At 39.0% G+C, this 16020-nt stretch overlaps 3 protein-coding genes across 8 annotated transcripts; 1 reads left to right on the plus strand and 2 right to left on the minus strand.

The window, feature by feature from the left end:
• Window positions 1-483: 483 nt before the first annotated feature.
• On the plus strand, window positions 484-3492 carry LOC120277337. 5 transcript variants are annotated; one of them, XM_039284139.1, is made up of 3 exons: window positions 484-1187; window positions 1577-1672; window positions 1758-3492. In XM_039284139.1, the coding sequence occupies exon 3, from the start codon at window positions 1802-1804 to the stop codon at window positions 3251-3253; it is 1452 nt and encodes a 483-aa protein (XP_039140073.1). In that variant the 5' UTR covers window positions 484-1187; window positions 1577-1672; window positions 1758-1801; the 3' UTR covers window positions 3254-3492. The 5 variants fall into 5 exon arrangements, with proteins under 5 accessions (XP_039140073.1, XP_039140075.1, XP_039140070.1 ...); XM_039284136.1 differs by having other exon boundaries at window positions 485-1187; window positions 1577-1661; XM_039284137.1 differs by lacking the exon at window positions 484-1187 and adding an exon at window positions 1230-1311 and having other exon boundaries at window positions 1577-1661.
• A 1108-nt stretch (window positions 3493-4600) lies between these two features.
• LOC120278040 (heterogeneous nuclear ribonucleoprotein 1-like) lies at window positions 4601-7932 on the minus strand. Of its 2 annotated transcripts, none has more exons than XM_039284936.1 (4): window positions 7609-7932; window positions 6967-7210; window positions 5598-6732; window positions 4601-4988 (listed from the first exon to the last, which is right to left on the minus strand). In XM_039284936.1, the coding sequence occupies exons 2-4, from the start codon at window positions 7186-7188 to the stop codon at window positions 4975-4977; spliced, it is 1371 nt and encodes a 456-aa protein (XP_039140870.1). In that variant the 5' UTR covers window positions 7189-7210; window positions 7609-7932; the 3' UTR covers window positions 4601-4974. The 2 variants fall into 2 exon arrangements, with proteins under 2 accessions (XP_039140870.1, XP_039140869.1); XM_039284935.1 differs by having other exon boundaries at window positions 5544-6732.
• A 1141-nt stretch (window positions 7933-9073) lies between these two features.
• On the minus strand, window positions 9074-14610 carry LOC120277338 (heterogeneous nuclear ribonucleoprotein 1-like). Its single transcript, XM_039284142.1, has 4 exons — window positions 14261-14610; window positions 13643-13880; window positions 12191-13391; window positions 9074-9626 (listed from the first exon to the last, which is right to left on the minus strand). The coding sequence occupies exons 2-4, from the start codon at window positions 13862-13864 to the stop codon at window positions 9613-9615; spliced, it is 1437 nt and encodes a 478-aa protein (XP_039140076.1). The 5' UTR covers window positions 13865-13880; window positions 14261-14610; the 3' UTR covers window positions 9074-9612.
• Between the last annotated feature and the right edge of the window lie 1410 nt (window positions 14611-16020).

Below are 16020 nucleotides of genomic sequence, written 5' to 3' on the forward strand. Positions count from 1 at the left end.
GCCTCCTCAACCCCATGAGTGATTCCTTTGGGTCCGGCTGAGTTGACCTCTGCCGCCTCTTGGTGGACTTCGTCTCCTCGACTCCCCAGTTGTGGATCTTTGTTTGTGTTCTTTTCTGCTGATTGTTTTTTTCTTTCGTTGCCTTGATCTGTTATTCACTGTGGTGCTTCCTTCTCTTTTTCTTTTTTTCCGTTATTTCCTTTTCTTATTTGTCTGTACATTCTGCATTTTGAGCTTTTTTTCCTTATCGAATAAATTAGTTGTTTATCCACTTTTATCAAAAACAAAGTACCACATAAATAAAAAATAAACTGGCAGAATTAACTCTTGTTAACTTTTAGATTTAATTTTCTAAATTAAAATTGTATAAAAAACCACACACACACACAATATATATATATATATGTATATATACATATTGAAGATATGAAAAGCTTATTTAATAAATGGTAATAAGAAATTTCAGGAAAAAGATTAAGATCAGGAGTCCAGGTCACAAGGAACAAGTTTGATAAGCCACCCATGATCCATGTTTGATGGCGGCTGGTCATCCTATCTATGAACGGCGAGCAACGATAGAAGAGCAGAAGTTTCAGAAACACTGACGCGTGCTTGCTGCCCAGTCTGGCCTTCAGCTTTTTTCAGATCACGCTCCTCTGTGCTCTTTCCCAACCTATACGGACCACACAATCCACAGTTTTGTGTTAAAACCTCCAGGCTCCTCCATGTTCAAATAATCCCTGCAAAGTCTATATACTCCTTTTCTGCGGGCATATCATTACTATCACATGTGGTGATCTGAGAACCTTACTCATTTTGGTTTGGACCTTTGGCTTTCAATAATTCTTATTATTATTATTATTATTGATGAAGGGGTTTTGGCCTCGAGCGGTGGGAGGTTTAGGTTGATGCGTAAGCTTAGGTTCACAGAGTGAGGGGAGATGAGTCGATTTTTTTGTTTTAATATTTTTTATTTTTCACCCGAGAGCCGGGTGACCTGACCCGTGTGTTATTGTGGCCCCATTGGAATGCAATCCCGTGCGTCCTTTTCTTATCTCCTTTCATCTCCTTTCTCTCGTCCCCCAGCTTTTCGTGCTCTTTTCAACTCTCCTCTCCTTGGATACTCAATTCCGATACCCGACACCGACAGTGCTGCTGCGCGGCTGCGGCTTTCTTTTTCTTCCTCGGTAAAAGTTCTTGGGCTGCTTTTTTTTTTTTCCTGCAGCTTTACTTATTACGCTGCTACTCTCGTGTCGTCTGTTGCCTTTTAATTAATTCTGTGTCACTTGACATCCATTCGTATAAATCAAGGTCTGCTTTGTTGTGGGGTTTTTATTCCTTTGCTTTTCAATTCAGTTTCCGCCTCTGCATTGTTGTTTGATTCTCTCTTCTGCCTTTCATCTGTAATTATCTCATTTGTTGCTTCATTTTTCTGATTAAAAAAAATAAAAAAAAGGAGACTGATTTTGTCTTGTCGGATCTTTATTATGTTATACCGATGATCTCAACATTAGGCGTCGGTGAAACTTGCTTGTGTCCTCACAACTTCTCTGTTTTGTGCTGCCTGCATAATTAGGGTTTCCAAATTTCCGGCCCTGCTTGCAAATCCAGATAGATGATGAACATGATGATGGGATTTATTTGCCGCTAATTACTGGAAGGTTCTAATTCAGTAATAAATGTCCATATTCTAATTAAGAAGTAGTATCTCTTATTAGCACCAATACTAATCTCCAATTTTTTTTTTGGGTTTTTAGGAATCAGAACCTAAGTTTAGTTTTCAGTTAAGTATCCCTCTTTTATGCTTGGCGCTGGAGGCAACATCATGGAACCACCCTACCCACCACTTGATCCGAGACTTAACAAACCACCCCCAACAACCTCTGACGAAGCTATTAAATCGGAGACTCCGGCATCGGAAGCAGCAGCAGCAGCAGCAGCACTAGCAGCGGTGGCGGTAGGAATGCCCCCTGTTACTACCACTACTACTACTACTAATAATAATAATAATACTGATAATAGTATCAGTATTAGTTGTGGTAACGGTGATGAGGCGATGGTGATGGGGGTCCTGGAGGTATTGATCCACCAAGCTCGTGATATCCACAACATCTGCATATACCACAAACAGGATGTTTATGCCAAACTGTACCTGACAAGTGACTCCCATCTCACCACCGTTTCCACCCGGATCATCAACGGAGGTGGCAGGAATCCTGTCTTCAACGATACTCTCCGTCTTAACGTTCGCACTCTCGACTCCTCCCTCAAGTGCGAGATTTGGATGCTCAGCCGAGCCCGGAACTATCTCGAGGACCAACTACTCGGCTTTGCGCTCGTCCCTCTTTCAGACGTTGTGTTGGCCACCAATGCAACGTTGAACCAGGAATTCTCTCTCTCCTCTACCGACCTCTTCCATTCTCCTGCTGGTTTCGTTCAACTCTCCCTCTCCTACCATGGATCTTTTTCGCCAGAGCTCATGTCCATCAATGACACCACCCTGCCCGACGCCTGCTGCACTGATGACCTCCATGTCCCTGTTATGCTCCACAAGATTGAGTTCCCTGACTTGAAGGTTGTCAATGAGAACCAGATGATGGTTTCTGAGTACTTTGGTATCCCATGCTCCTCCGAGAGTCCCCAGAGTATGAATATTTCTTCCCAGAACGGTGCTAACCTTAATAATGAGGATGACGATGCCGCTGGCGTCAGGGTCGTCGAAAGCTTCTCCACGGGCAGTAATGGAGCTGCTAACAAGCATGAAAATGATACTACTAATGGTACCCCTCTGAGCAGCGCTTCGACCGCGCCACCAGCCATTTCAAACTCAATGACTTGCAGTACTGAGACTGGTGCTTGTCCGAGTCTGAAAGACAAAAGCGTTGATGTTTCTGAGAGTGAGGTTGATTCTTCTTCCTTGTCCTCGGGGTCTGGGGGAGGAGGAGCAGGAGCAGGAGCAGGAGCAGGAGCAGGAGGTATTTCACCTTTAGTTTCAGACAAGGGATTTCCCACACCAATCATCAAGATTGACAACATTGAGCCAGAAGAAACTGTGAAGCAGCAAGAGATTGTAGACATGTACATGAAGAGCATGCAGCAGTTCACAGAGTCATTGGCCAAAATGAAGCTTCCCATGGATATCGAGAACAATGCTCAAATTGTTGAGAACCAGAACTCGGAAAACAGCCAGTCCCACGTTTCCAAGGGGACCACCGGTTCCAGAGTGTTCTACGGAAGCAGAGCTTTCTTCTAAGGCTTTTAATTACTTCTAATTTGTATTTGGCCTTCTTGTTATCTTCATAGTCTTAGTTTGGCTACTTTGATGTTTCTTCTTTCTCTTTCTTGTTTCTAACGGTTGTTGTTTGCCTGACTGGTTGTTGGTTCTTCAATTTCTCCTGTTTCTTTCCTCGGTCTGTTGTAGCATTGTGTTCTATTTCTGTATTTTCTGCTGGAAGTATCTATCTAGTATTGCCTTATATGTGCTTGACTTAAGATCCTGTTTCTTTCCTCGGTCTGTTGTAGCATTGTGTTCTACTTCTGTATTTTCTGCTGGAAGCATCTATCTATTATTGCCTTATATGTGCTTGACTTAAGATCCTGTTTCTTTCCTCGCTCTGTTGTAGCATTGTGTTCTACTTCTGTATTTTCTGCTGGAAGCATCTATCTATTGTTGCCTTATATGTGCGTGACTTCCTGTTTCTTTCCTCGGTCTGTTGTAGCATTGTGTTCTACTTTTGTATTTTCTGCTGGAAGTACCTATCTATTATTGCCTTATATGTGCTTGACTTAAGATGAGCACATTGAGCAGTAAATGTTTAGACTGGTTTGTGAACGATGTGCAACTTGTGGGTGAATTCTAACCGTTTTCTGCCTTGAAGTCTTGAAACTCTGGTATGATTCTGTATGGTAAAAATGTAACTGATTATTATTATTATTATTATTATTATTATAAATTAAAAAGATTATGTCTTTAGGTGTCCACAACATGATGTTTGTATCATTTTTCATCCAGGGGTAACACTGGAGATTCTAGTCCAGTATGTTGGAAGACGACTTACTAGTTCCAATGACAGAGATATTATTAAACGGTCGGTGTCTCTGATGCAGTAAGCTGCTCATATATCTATAAGGGAAAGAAGCTTCTTAACGCTGTCCAATTCCAATCTCTACCACCACCATTCTCATTTCAGTCAAAAATGTAGATGCATTTTGTAGTGGTCTTGCTGGTTCCTGGACCCAAAATTTTTTTCCTGTTGACTATCTCGACCATTGTCAAGTTTAAACGACAACAAAAACCATGATACAATTACTTTACGGCTTCACTTATTTGGGTATACTCCAATGACTCACCAATAGAGTGTTAAACAAAATCAGTTTGATAACATTAATGCAAGATAGAAGAAAGATTCATGGAAAAAGGAAGTATATATGACCATAAAATAGAGATGATAAAGAAAAACGAAATGCAAGTTCTTTCCATCAAGCGTTATCAGTAAAATGAAATCTGAATATTTGGTAACCTTATTGCTTTGCAAAATAATTCTATCATAAAAGAACTACATATGAAATTATTTAACCTCAAATGGAAAAAAAAGCGTCTGACAAGAATCAACAAGCTCGCTGGATATCAAATTGATTTTTTCCTTTTAAAAACACTTCTACATGGCCATTTGCCGAGACAAATCTGAACACTCTTTGAAAATAAACATATTGCACAACCAGATTTTTGTATACCAAGCCAACAACAAGACACAAAAACCACACTATTACAGAAATTTCACTCAAATCCCAGACCTTACATGAAGATGTATCTTCCAAATCTCTGAATGTAAATCTTCAAAACCAACTGCCTAGTCAGAGTTAAATAATCAACTAACCTTATCATTGATCAACGAGATTGTTGGAACTCAAAACTATGCACCTGATTCAACAATTGCTCATCTACGAGAAGAACTAAATTGTATAATGATCTCCCTAGGCAGCAACACCTGTGCAAGCAAGCACCAAGACAATATTTGAGAACAAATTTTCACTGATACATGATTTTCAATAAAGTCATTGACAAGATTTGTTAAAAAAAATTAATTTAATAAAAGGGAAGGAAACTTGCTTGATGAAATTAATTACAAAATAGACTGTATCTAGTGTAAAGTTTTTTATGAAGATTTCACAGTTTCCATTCTGATTATCTAAGTTCAAGATGCTATTGTAAGCATGTATCTAGTGTAAAGTTTTATGAAGATTTCACAGTTTCCATTCTGATTATCTAAGTTCAAGATGCTATTGTAAGCATGTATGCTAATAATATGGTATCTTCGAATTACAAGCTTAAAATATCTACGTATACTTGAACCTGGCAAAAACAATTCATTGCATTTTGTACTATCGGTTGAACCATGCATAATTGTAATCCACGGCGCCACGCTTAAACATGGAATCCAATTACTCATTTTTCTTTAGAGATAATGGTATCATGTAATCATTTATCAGTCAAAATAATAATAATGATGACAAATAAATAAATTCAAACAAATATCGCTTACCTCTATTTTGCTGTCTATTATTAACATTATAACTGCTAGCATAACCTAGCGCACCTTTGGCTGTGACCACGGGAGCTGTGCTACCAAGCCCATAGCCAAATGGCGCATCACCATCAAGGTCATTTGATCCTGATCGCCAAGTTGGGTCCCCATAAACTGAACTGCTCCCATAGATACCTGCATTTTCACCATTCAGAGAATTTAAGTGTCTGCCACCGATACCAGTTCCAGAGCTCCTTCCAAAACCATTGCCACTTAGACCAATGCCATTGTCAGCAGTTGCAAAACGAAGGTCAGCGCCAGCATAGCTCACATTACTAGCCACACGGTGCACTGATCTAGCAGTAGTAGAAGTACCTCCCCAGGTCAGACTAGCATTGTCAAAGCTGCAAAGATCCACACCTCCTGTAGCCATGTAGGTGTTAGAACTTGCAGACATTGTGTTATAGTTAAGGTCATCGTTGCCCCACACGTTGCGAGCCATCATGCCAATACCAGTACCAAGATCGCCTCCCCCGTATCCAACACCGCTGCCATATCTACTCGAGCCACCACTATAGTAAATACCCGGGTCACCGCCATAGCCAACATTATTGTTGTAATTTGAATTCCCTAGAAAGCTTGAATTGAACCCTGGAGCAAAATTCATCCCCATTCCATAGCCAGCACCATAAGAAGGGTAAGCATTTCGCTCGCCAACTGGTGGATTGAATCTAGAATCCACCTTCATCCCATAGCTAGATAAAGAAGTCGGATTAAAACCTTGAGGGAAAGCATCGATGAAGCTATTAATCCTATGCATACCACCGTAGCTGTATCCAGAAAATGGTGAGCGAATAGCAGGAACTGGAGACAGCTCTCTGGGGACAGCCCTCTTGACCTCAACCATCTTACCATTCAGTTCGTGGAAAGTCTTAAACAATGCCTTGTCAACAGAGTCTTCTGATTCAAATGTGATGAATCCAAAACCCCTCGGCCTTTGAGTGCTGTGGTCATACATCACAACAACATCCGAGATAGGCCCAAACTGAAGGAAGTACATCTTAAAATCGTCACCTGTTATGCTGGATGGCAGGCCTCCCACAAATATCTTTTTGGTGCGAGCAGGCCCAGGAGAACCATGGACAATGTTGTTTTGCTTGCCAAGGATGTTCTGATCATCTCTAGGAATCGCCTTCTTTGCTTCCACCTTGAATAATTTGACAAACAAACACAATGCAGGTTTTAAACAACAACAACAACAACAACAACAACAAGTATAACTATATATGGACAATTGCTCAAATTTAAACCATGCTGACAATCAAAATGCCACATTTAGCATTTGGCCTGATTAAAAATCAATTCAAAACTGGAAGAAATGCTGCTCTATAGATTCAGATTTCAGACAGAAGCAAAGAAGGGTAGAGATATGTAATTTTACCAATCTACCATCAATCATATGCTTCTCCATGACAACTCTCTCTGCAACTGCAGGGTCAGCGTACACGATGAAGCCAAAGCCCCGGGCTCGGCCTGTGATCCGATCCTTCATGATAACAGCTTCCATGACCTCCCCAAACTTAGTGAAGTAATCCCGGAGGCGTTCTTCATTGGTGTCCCAGGAGATACCGCCAATGAAGAGTTTACCGTGATCCGACTCCATATCACGGAGCACGTCTTTTTTCCTGCAACGCCATATCCATACAAATACGATTCAAACAAGAACAGGCAGAGACAAGGCATTAAAAAAATAAATTGTACACGACAGAAAAACTATCCATTTTTCTAAACAAACTATCCATTGAGGACCTGTATAAGTATTGAGAATTTACAATAAATCTCATCCGGGAGATTCAGATCATATTCGATCCAATCCAGATGAAGAGAATTTTGCAGGCCAAACACAACATCACGATGAATTTTTAAGAAAGAAGAAAAAAAAAACTATAAAATTTGGTAAGCTTATAATCTATTTCAAGGATCATCATCAACCAAGTAAAATAACAATCGGTTGTTTCAAAGATCGAGATTCTATAAAAATAAAAAATAAAAATAAAAAAGGAGGGGAGGGAAAAGTGCATACTGATCGGAGAAGAAAGAGCAGATCCTCTCTATCTCTGTCTCTGTGTATGTGTGTGTCTGAGTTGGGTACTGTGCGCGTAGCTTAGGATCTGAAACTGAGCATCGGAACAACAAGAGAGGGACCCAGACCCTCCCACACCAGCCTCCAGTCACTCTCCTTCTGTTTTTCCTCTTTCTCTTTCTTAATATCTGTGGTGATAATTACATCGGTGCGTCCTGTATTTTCACGTAATAATTGTTGTCTTTCCAATAACCTTTTCTTCTCTGCAGACTGCAGACTGCAGACTGCAAATGCCTTGCTTCTACCCAGTTCAATTGATAAAATTAAAAAGTATATGACATTAAAAATGATCAGCCATTATAAAGAAGAGAAGGACAGAGAGAAAACAGGAATAATAAAAAGAGAAAGCGAGCAAGTGTGGGCGGTGGGGTCTCTTTCTATCTATTTATCTATCTATCTCAACCCATGAGAAGCGGCAAATTGGGTGAAGCTCGGCCCAAACCCCACCTCAACCAATGGACTCTCTCTTATTAGTTTTTACAGACACAGGTTAACCGTGTTTTTACACGCTTCCTAAACGTTTTATTTTGGATTTTGGACAGCCTTGTCCTTGCTGTAGAAATCTCAGCCAGACAACCAGACTTTTAAATGGTGATGAATTAGTAAATTTAGTAATAAAGATCTGAAATTTAAAAAACAGTTCATTCTTTTTTTTAAAAAAAAATATTTAAAAAAACAAAAAAACCGTTCATTCTCTTCCTCTTCTGCTTCATTTATTTCAGCCACGATGGCTGTGGTGGTTTATTTTTATTAGAGATGCCTTACATATACCTTAACAAGTGAGGAAGAATACCCACATGAGACATGAAGGTCTCTTCTGCATCCGTGTATTTATATTTCATTTTATTTAATTCACTTTTTTGTTTGTATTATTAAAAAATCGTCTATTGAAACTGCGCAGGGCCTCTGTTCAGTGTTCACCGAACCCTGCTTTTCCCTCGAAGAGATTGGTACGAATCATAAACAAGTGAATGTCCCAACTTAGATTGATCTCAGCTTTCTTAAATGACACACAAGCTGATACCTGCACTCAACTTTCATCAGCCAACAGGCTGCAATTTCCCATTGATCTCAGCCAGCCCCAGCCCTACTGATGTCTGGCCCATCATCATAAACAAGTACAAGCCATGCCTCACGCCTGGAGCTCTAATTAAGCCACCCCGTTGCAACCATAAAATAAAAATTAAAATTAAAATAAAAAAAAAAGGAATTATGAATGAACAACCAGGCCTGGACCATGGCACACAACAGTACTGTTATTTTGATAAAGAGAACACAGGCTCTTTCTTGGGTTGACGCGGGCAATGACATGCCTTATGAGGACCACACAAAAAGATTACTTAAATCCAAGAAGAGAACCCGAGCAAACGACTCCAATCAAATATATAAATCACATAACATAAAGTTCTTGAAGGGGTATGTATTAATAGAATCAAATCTGAATGTTTTGTTGACTTATTCATAGGGATCACATATGAATAAGATCCCTAAAGGTTCCACACTAAACAACATCTCCAATACATAAGAAGAAAAAAAAGAAAGTAAAAGAAGAAAAGACATACCTGGCAGGCTGCAAGAAACAGCAAGCTCACCAGAAACTACAACATTCTTTTTCTTGCTTTAAACAACACTAGAAGTCTATGCCTTGGCCGACATAAATCTGAACACTCTTCTGAACATATCCCTTAAACAGTTTTTACAACTCAATCAAACCTCAAAATGTATAGTCATGTAGAATTCTTAAACTCAGATTTCAAACCTTACACAAAACCCTTTTTGTCCGTGACTTCCGTGAATTTGAATTTTCCAAAATCAACTCTGGTTAGCTCTAAATAATCAACTAACCCATATATTTGAACAAAGAGATAACTGACATCCACAGTCATGCAACTGATTCACTCAAATCTTCATCTATAACGAGCATCAAATGGTATAACGATATCTCTAAGAAGCAATACCTGTCCAAGCAAACAAATGGCAATGTATTAGAACACTCATTTTCAAATAAAAGAAAAACATTTACTAGAAATAGAACCAAAAAGGAATTCATGGACATTTCAAGCATAGTCAGACAAAAAAGTGAGAGAAAAATAAAACATAAAAATTCCAGACAATAATCATCAAACACTGAATATTGAAAAATATATGTGAGGACATCTAACAAACATTATCACTAGTCTTCTTCAGAGATACAAAGAAGAGCAAAGTTTCTTGTTGTTTTGTACTTCAACAGATCAAACCAAGACATTTTATGTCTAGGAGAGCTAATTACTCATATTGATAGATGAGCAAATATACCCCATCACAGAATGAAGCAGTCAAAGTTCATGTAAAAAGAAAAAGAACAAAAGCACCATCAGTCATCTGCACGCACATTTTAAAAACCAGGACAGGAATAGAAATTATATATATTACACAAGCCCACAAAATTGAAGCATTACACATAGGAATAAGCTGCTGTCAGGAAAACCTGACATGTAAAAGTTCACTGGTCAAGCTTAAAAGGGACTAGGATGAGCTTCCTTTGAGATGATACACACTGGTATATGGTGCTCATGGCATAATATGCATACAGTTTGATATTCCTATTGTGGCTGAAATTCCACCATCAGTAAGCAGGCATATACAATTATACACATAGCTTGTTTTATTTTAACCCTTGATGTCCATGATTATGGCATCAAAAGTGCAGAACAGTAAATTTTGAGATCTCATCATACTTGTTCTGTCTGATGCAGACACGATCAAATTTATGAGGACACCAACTAATCATGCTATCCTAATAAGTGGCTACCACAAATACTATAAAAGACAACTCAAGCCACATCATGCCACAATTGGAAAAGATCATCTTAATAGCACTGAAGATGTAAACTGAAGCAGCAAACGTTAAAGACAAATTCTGATAAGGTCATTAGAATATATCCGTAGAGTTGTGCTGCCTTAGCAAGGATGACTGTTTAAGAGGTGAGGAGAGCAAGAGAACATTACCATGGACCTCTGCCTCAAAATCAAACCAGAAAAGTATTGTTTCTAAGACCACAACGAAACTCCTGAGCATTTGTTGATATCAGATGAGTACATTCAATCGGACAGGTGGCTCATTATTTTGATGTATCATCTCTTCCAACAGAAGAAGATGATTCTGTGGACACTGAAAACTTTGCCCAAAGGATATGTTTAACTCAAGTGCTGCTAGTGTTTCATGGCTAGAAACACTAACAATTAAAATGAGTATTTCATATTAACGGAAGAATCATGTGACATGAAGCAACTGAACAAGGCAACCATCCCTCAAGATAAATTACACTCACAAAGAGACTCACTCAACATGTGAAGCAATTGAATGATTCAAAAGATCCTCCTAATAGGCAATACCCGTTATCCTAATGAATAAAAGCGTATTGAGGAAAGTCTTTCAAAATTAAGTAACTGGAGGAAACACCTTAATTATTTCTTTGCAGGAAAAGTTCCAAATTACTAATACCAACAAAAAATTAATCTTCTGCCTCATTATTAGTTTCAATGATGCAAATTTCTTACTAAAGGCATATGACAAACAAATAAACTTGTATTTATTTCTTAATAAATGCCAAACAAATCCTAAAAAAGGCATATGGCACCTGTCCAATGGACAATAAACTTGTATTTACTCATGAGAGGACAAGCATCCTTTGAATAGATTTACCAGACACAAGCAGTCCAACACATTATCAGTACACAATAAATTTACATTATCTTTATATGTCATCAAAATTCAAGCAAATGCATGACTCCTCACTTGAAATAAGAATTCAAAATCAACTAGTAGTTTAAAAGTACCTATGTATTTATGTTGGGCATTCATTTTGTTCTATATTAATTATTTTAAAATTGTAAAAATACATAAGCAACATAGCACCCACCTTCTGGGGGAAAAATATAATAAGCAACCAAAATAATCTCATTTTGTAAGACCAACACATATCATCTCCATCTTCTTAAAGTAAAACAAACTAAGTGAAACAAGCTAAGTGACCATCATATGGATTTGTGAATTGTATTATGGTAATCAGATTGTAAACCAGAAATGTGCATACATTTCATTTGTATTTCATCAATTGCATATTTTAAATTCCCTTTTCTTATGGGTTCAAAGAATGATGCCGGACGGTTTCTTAGAATCTAATGGCAAAAATAAATTCTCATATAACACTCGTAGTTCAGAAAGAGTGAGAGCTTTTGGATGATAGTTCTAAGGGAAGAAATTATGAGAGAATCAGACAATTCAATATTCAAAAATTACATACAGGGCTGATGAAATTGAACAACTTGATGGAAGGAATACATTGTTAAATATCCATATTAATGGTCACCACTTGTGCACATATACTGAACAAAGAGGCAATGAAGTCTTAGCTAAGTAGCTAACCAAACAGACTGAAATTTCAGTTATATACAAAAACATAAATTTTCTAACGTTCTTAAAAAAGTAGTTATGGGATATAAGAAAAGCAATCAATTAAACCAAAGAATCTCTCACCTCTATTATGCTGCCTATTGGTAACACTATAACCTGCTGCATAACCAGCGGAATCCTTGGTGGTAACATCTGAAGTTGCACCACCAAGGCCATAACCAAATGGCCCAGAAGCATCAAGGTCACTGGATCCTGACCGCCAGGTAGGGTCTCCATAGACTGAACTACTGCCATATAGATCTGCATACTTTCCTCCATAACTGTCACCCGGATCATTCAATGAAGTGGTAGCAGGAACAGTTGCAGAGCTCCTTCCGAAGCTGTTGCCACCAAGGCCAAAACTATTGCCACCACTTCCAAAACCAAGATTCTCTCCAGCATAACTAGCATTGCTAACTCCACCCTGGGCTGATATAGGAGGAGAGGACCCTCCCCAGTTCAGACTACTACTACCAAAGGCTCCAAGGTCTCCACTTCCGGAGGTCATGTAAGCACTAGAATTCATAGAGTTTGTGGTAAAGTTAAGACCACCGTTGCCCCACACATTACGACCAATTGAACCAATACCTGTTCCAGTACCAAGATTACCTCCACCGTAACCAATGGCACTAGCATATCTACTTGGGCTCCCACCATAATAAGCACCCAGGCCACGACCATAACTAACACTGTTATTGTAATTTGAATTTCCTCCAAAGCTCGAGTTGAACCCTGGCTCAAAGTTCATCCCCATTCCATATCCAGCACCAAACGCAGGGTAGCCATTTCGTCCACTGGCAAGTGGACTGAACCTAGCTTCTGTCCTCATCCCATAGCCAGCTAAGGAACTTGGACTGAATCCTTGAGGAAACCCATTAATAAAGCTATTAATTCTATGCATACCATAATTGTATCCAGTAAATGGTGAGCGAATAACAGGCCCTGGCGACAGCTCCTTTGGAACAGCCCTCTTGACCTCGACCATTTTACCATTCAGCTCATGGAAGGTTTTGAACAATGCCTTGTCAACTGAGTCCTCTGATTCAAATGTAATGAATCCAAAACCTCTTGGTCTCTGGGTGCTGTGATCATACATAACAACAACATCCGAGATAGGCCCAAACTGAAGGAAGTACTTCTTAAAATCATCCCCTGTTATGCTGGATGGCAGGCCTCCTACGAATATCTTCTTGGTGCGAGCAGGGCCAGGAGAGCCATGAACACTGCTGGTTTGCCTGCCAAGGATGTTTTGATCATCCCTGGGAATGGCCTTTTTGGCTTCCACCTGGAGAAAATTGTCAAACCAATGCAACATAATTTATACATGTATGTAAACCTCCACAAATAGATCTGTCACAATTGGTTGAATTCAGAGAATATAATCAGAAGTAGATCAAAATGTAACATTTTAGGATCTGGCCTATTAAAATTTGATTCAGATGTGTAACAATTCCCGCATCTAATTCTTATTTTATTTTATTTATGGTCTACTGTCTCAGATGAAATCAGAATATAAAGATGAGAATGAATGTTTACCAGTCTACCATCAATCATATGCTTCTCCATAACAACTCGCTCGGCAACAGCAGGGTCAGCGAAGACAATGAAACCGAATCCTCGGGCTCGGCCAGTGGTCCGGTCCTTCATGATGACAGCCTCCACCACCTCCCCGAACCTACTAAAGTAATCCCGAAGGCGGTCTTCATTGGTATCCCAGGAGATGCCACCAATGAAGAGCTTGCCGTGATCGGACTCCATCGTGGCGCGTCTAGTCCTGTAACACAATTCATGCATACAAATCCGATTCAAAACAAAAACAGATGGAGACACAGCAACTCATAGATTTTCTTCTTTTCCAACAAATCTTCGTCCTGGATAAGATAGATCGTATCGGATCCAATCCAGACAAAAGAGAATTTGCAGGAGAAACACAAAAATCTAGATTTTGCCGTTCAAGCATCAACTGAGTTGTCCATAAGACGATCTACATACATCATGGATCCAAGAGACAGAGAAGTATATACAAAAACACACAAAGAAAATTAAGGCAAAAAGTCAATCCGGGATCTGGGAACCGAACAACGATGGAGAAACGGATTCGTCCTCGGATCGAGATTGGAAAACAAGAAGAAGCGCAAGGAAAAGATTGCTCACCGATCTGTGACGATGCGGAAGGTGAGGAAGAGGCCCTCTGATGGTGGCTTAGGATCTGGAAGTGGGCATCCGAACAACAACAGAGGGCCTCTGCATTGATATTGATAGGTTCGTATGGAGAAGGAAAAGAGAAGCAATAATTCGTTATCAAGTTTGTTCTTCTTTCTCTCCTTCCTTTCTTCCTTCCTTCCTTCCTTCCTTCCTTCCCAGTTGAATTGATAAGAGAGAGAAGGGGGTGGAGAGGAAGGGGCTATAAATGATGAATGAGAGACAAGAGAGAGAATGAACCGAGTTTATAAATAGAGAGAGAGAGAAAGAGAGAGAAGGAAATCTCTGCCGCACAAGAAATGGGGAGAGGGAGGTGGGGGGGCTTTCTTGTCTCTCTCTCTCTCTCTCTAGTCTATGTGCCATTGCCTGCCAAACAACGCACCCCATGACCCAACCCGTTGTTTTTCAATCCGATCAGATCGGATCAGTGGATTTGCAACCTCTCCTCTTTCCATTTCCACGTTACTAATACAATTAACCCATCTTTTATACATCTGGCATGCTTGTAGTATGCTGAATCGTCACATTTCAGCATGTCAATCAACCGCTTTTTCTTTTTTTTTTTTAATTTAATTTATCATACTATGGTTTTGGCCCAAAGTTATACATGACTAAATATTTACTTTAAAAAAAACTAATGTAGTTATTTTTTATTTTTTTTTATTTTTACTACGTGTACATTTGATTAGTGAAACTCTGATAGTTCACATTCTCCATTCAGAATGGAACCTCAGTGGGCAAGAAAGGAGAGCTTTATCAGACTCTTTGATGGAATGATAGAAGAACCACATCCAAAATAATCAGCACACATTACATTCCACCAATCACTGTCAACCAAAAGCAAGTACTTTGAATTTAGTAATAAGAGAATTAAATTAAAGATTGGTTAACTCGATCTCATACAACCATTTATTGTCAAAATGCAGGTAGATAGAAGCACAACGTTGTAGGCTTTGCCCAGCTAGCTGCTTGATCTTCTTCATCTACTCCTAACACTAACAGCATAGTTTTAGGCTTTGCACCTGAAATTCTGGAAATAGAAGAACATTGAAATTGAGGATGGGTGATAATAAAACCAAGGCTAGAGTCCAATGACAATTTGATGCTTGTTCTGTCAAAGGATTAAGTCAAAACATTGAGTCATATCCTTGGCGTTTAATTTGTTCTAACTAGAAAAAAAGATATAAAAAACATTGAATAATGTTGGTCATTTTTCTATGACTGCGGCCACTAATTTTGATTCATCATGTAAATATTGAAATCATCAGAGCAGGTATTCTGAGAGAAGGCATGCAGCTACCTTTAAGAAGGTCATTATATATCCTTTGCCAATTGGCATGGTGAGAAAGGTGCACAAACATTTCTTGATACAATTAATCATCATTTTTGTAGAATCAATACTTGATGCAAGCAAAAAAAGGAAAAGACAAGAGTGTGTTAAAACATGGCCTCTTTCTTTATCTCCTGAGAATGTTAAACCACCACATTTGAAAGGATGGTGAGAGTGTTCTATTTATAATCATTTACATAACTATTACAAATCAAATCATATCACACGAGAAAGGAAGGACTATTACAAATCAAATCATATCAAACGACAAAGGAAAGAATGAATATAAAAGATTAGCATATAATCAAGGGTCATATATGGAAAAACCTTAATTAAAGGCTACGTATCCTCAACCCCCCGCCCCGCCCTCGCCCTCGCGCAA

Source organism: Dioscorea cayenensis, chromosome 15, assembly GCF_009730915.1.
Source record: "Dioscorea cayenensis subsp. rotundata cultivar TDr96_F1 chromosome 15, TDr96_F1_v2_PseudoChromosome.rev07_lg8_w22 25.fasta, whole genome shotgun sequence".
Classification (NCBI taxonomy): Eukaryota; Viridiplantae; Streptophyta; class Magnoliopsida; order Dioscoreales; family Dioscoreaceae; genus Dioscorea; species Dioscorea cayenensis.

Excerpts from the sequence above, each read along its gene's own strand:
- LOC120277337 (XM_039284139.1), top strand. The coding sequence starts at position 1,802 with ATGCTTGGCGCTGGAGGCAACATCATGGAACCACCCTACCCACCACTT.
- LOC120277338 (XM_039284142.1), bottom strand. The coding sequence starts at position 13,864 with ATGGAGTCCGATCACGGCAAGCTCTTCATTGGTGGCATCTCCTGGGAT. Across the intron at positions 13,392-13,642 it reads ATATGATTGATGGTAGACTG|GTGGAAGCCAAAAAGGCCAT; the intron begins GTAAACATTCAT and ends AATTTTCTCCAG.
- LOC120278040 (XM_039284935.1), bottom strand. The coding sequence starts at position 7,188 with ATGGAGTCGGATCACGGTAAACTCTTCATTGGCGGTATCTCCTGGGAC. Across the intron at positions 6,733-6,966 it reads ATATGATTGATGGTAGATTG|GTGGAAGCAAAGAAGGCGAT; the intron begins GTAAAATTACAT and ends AAATTATTCAAG.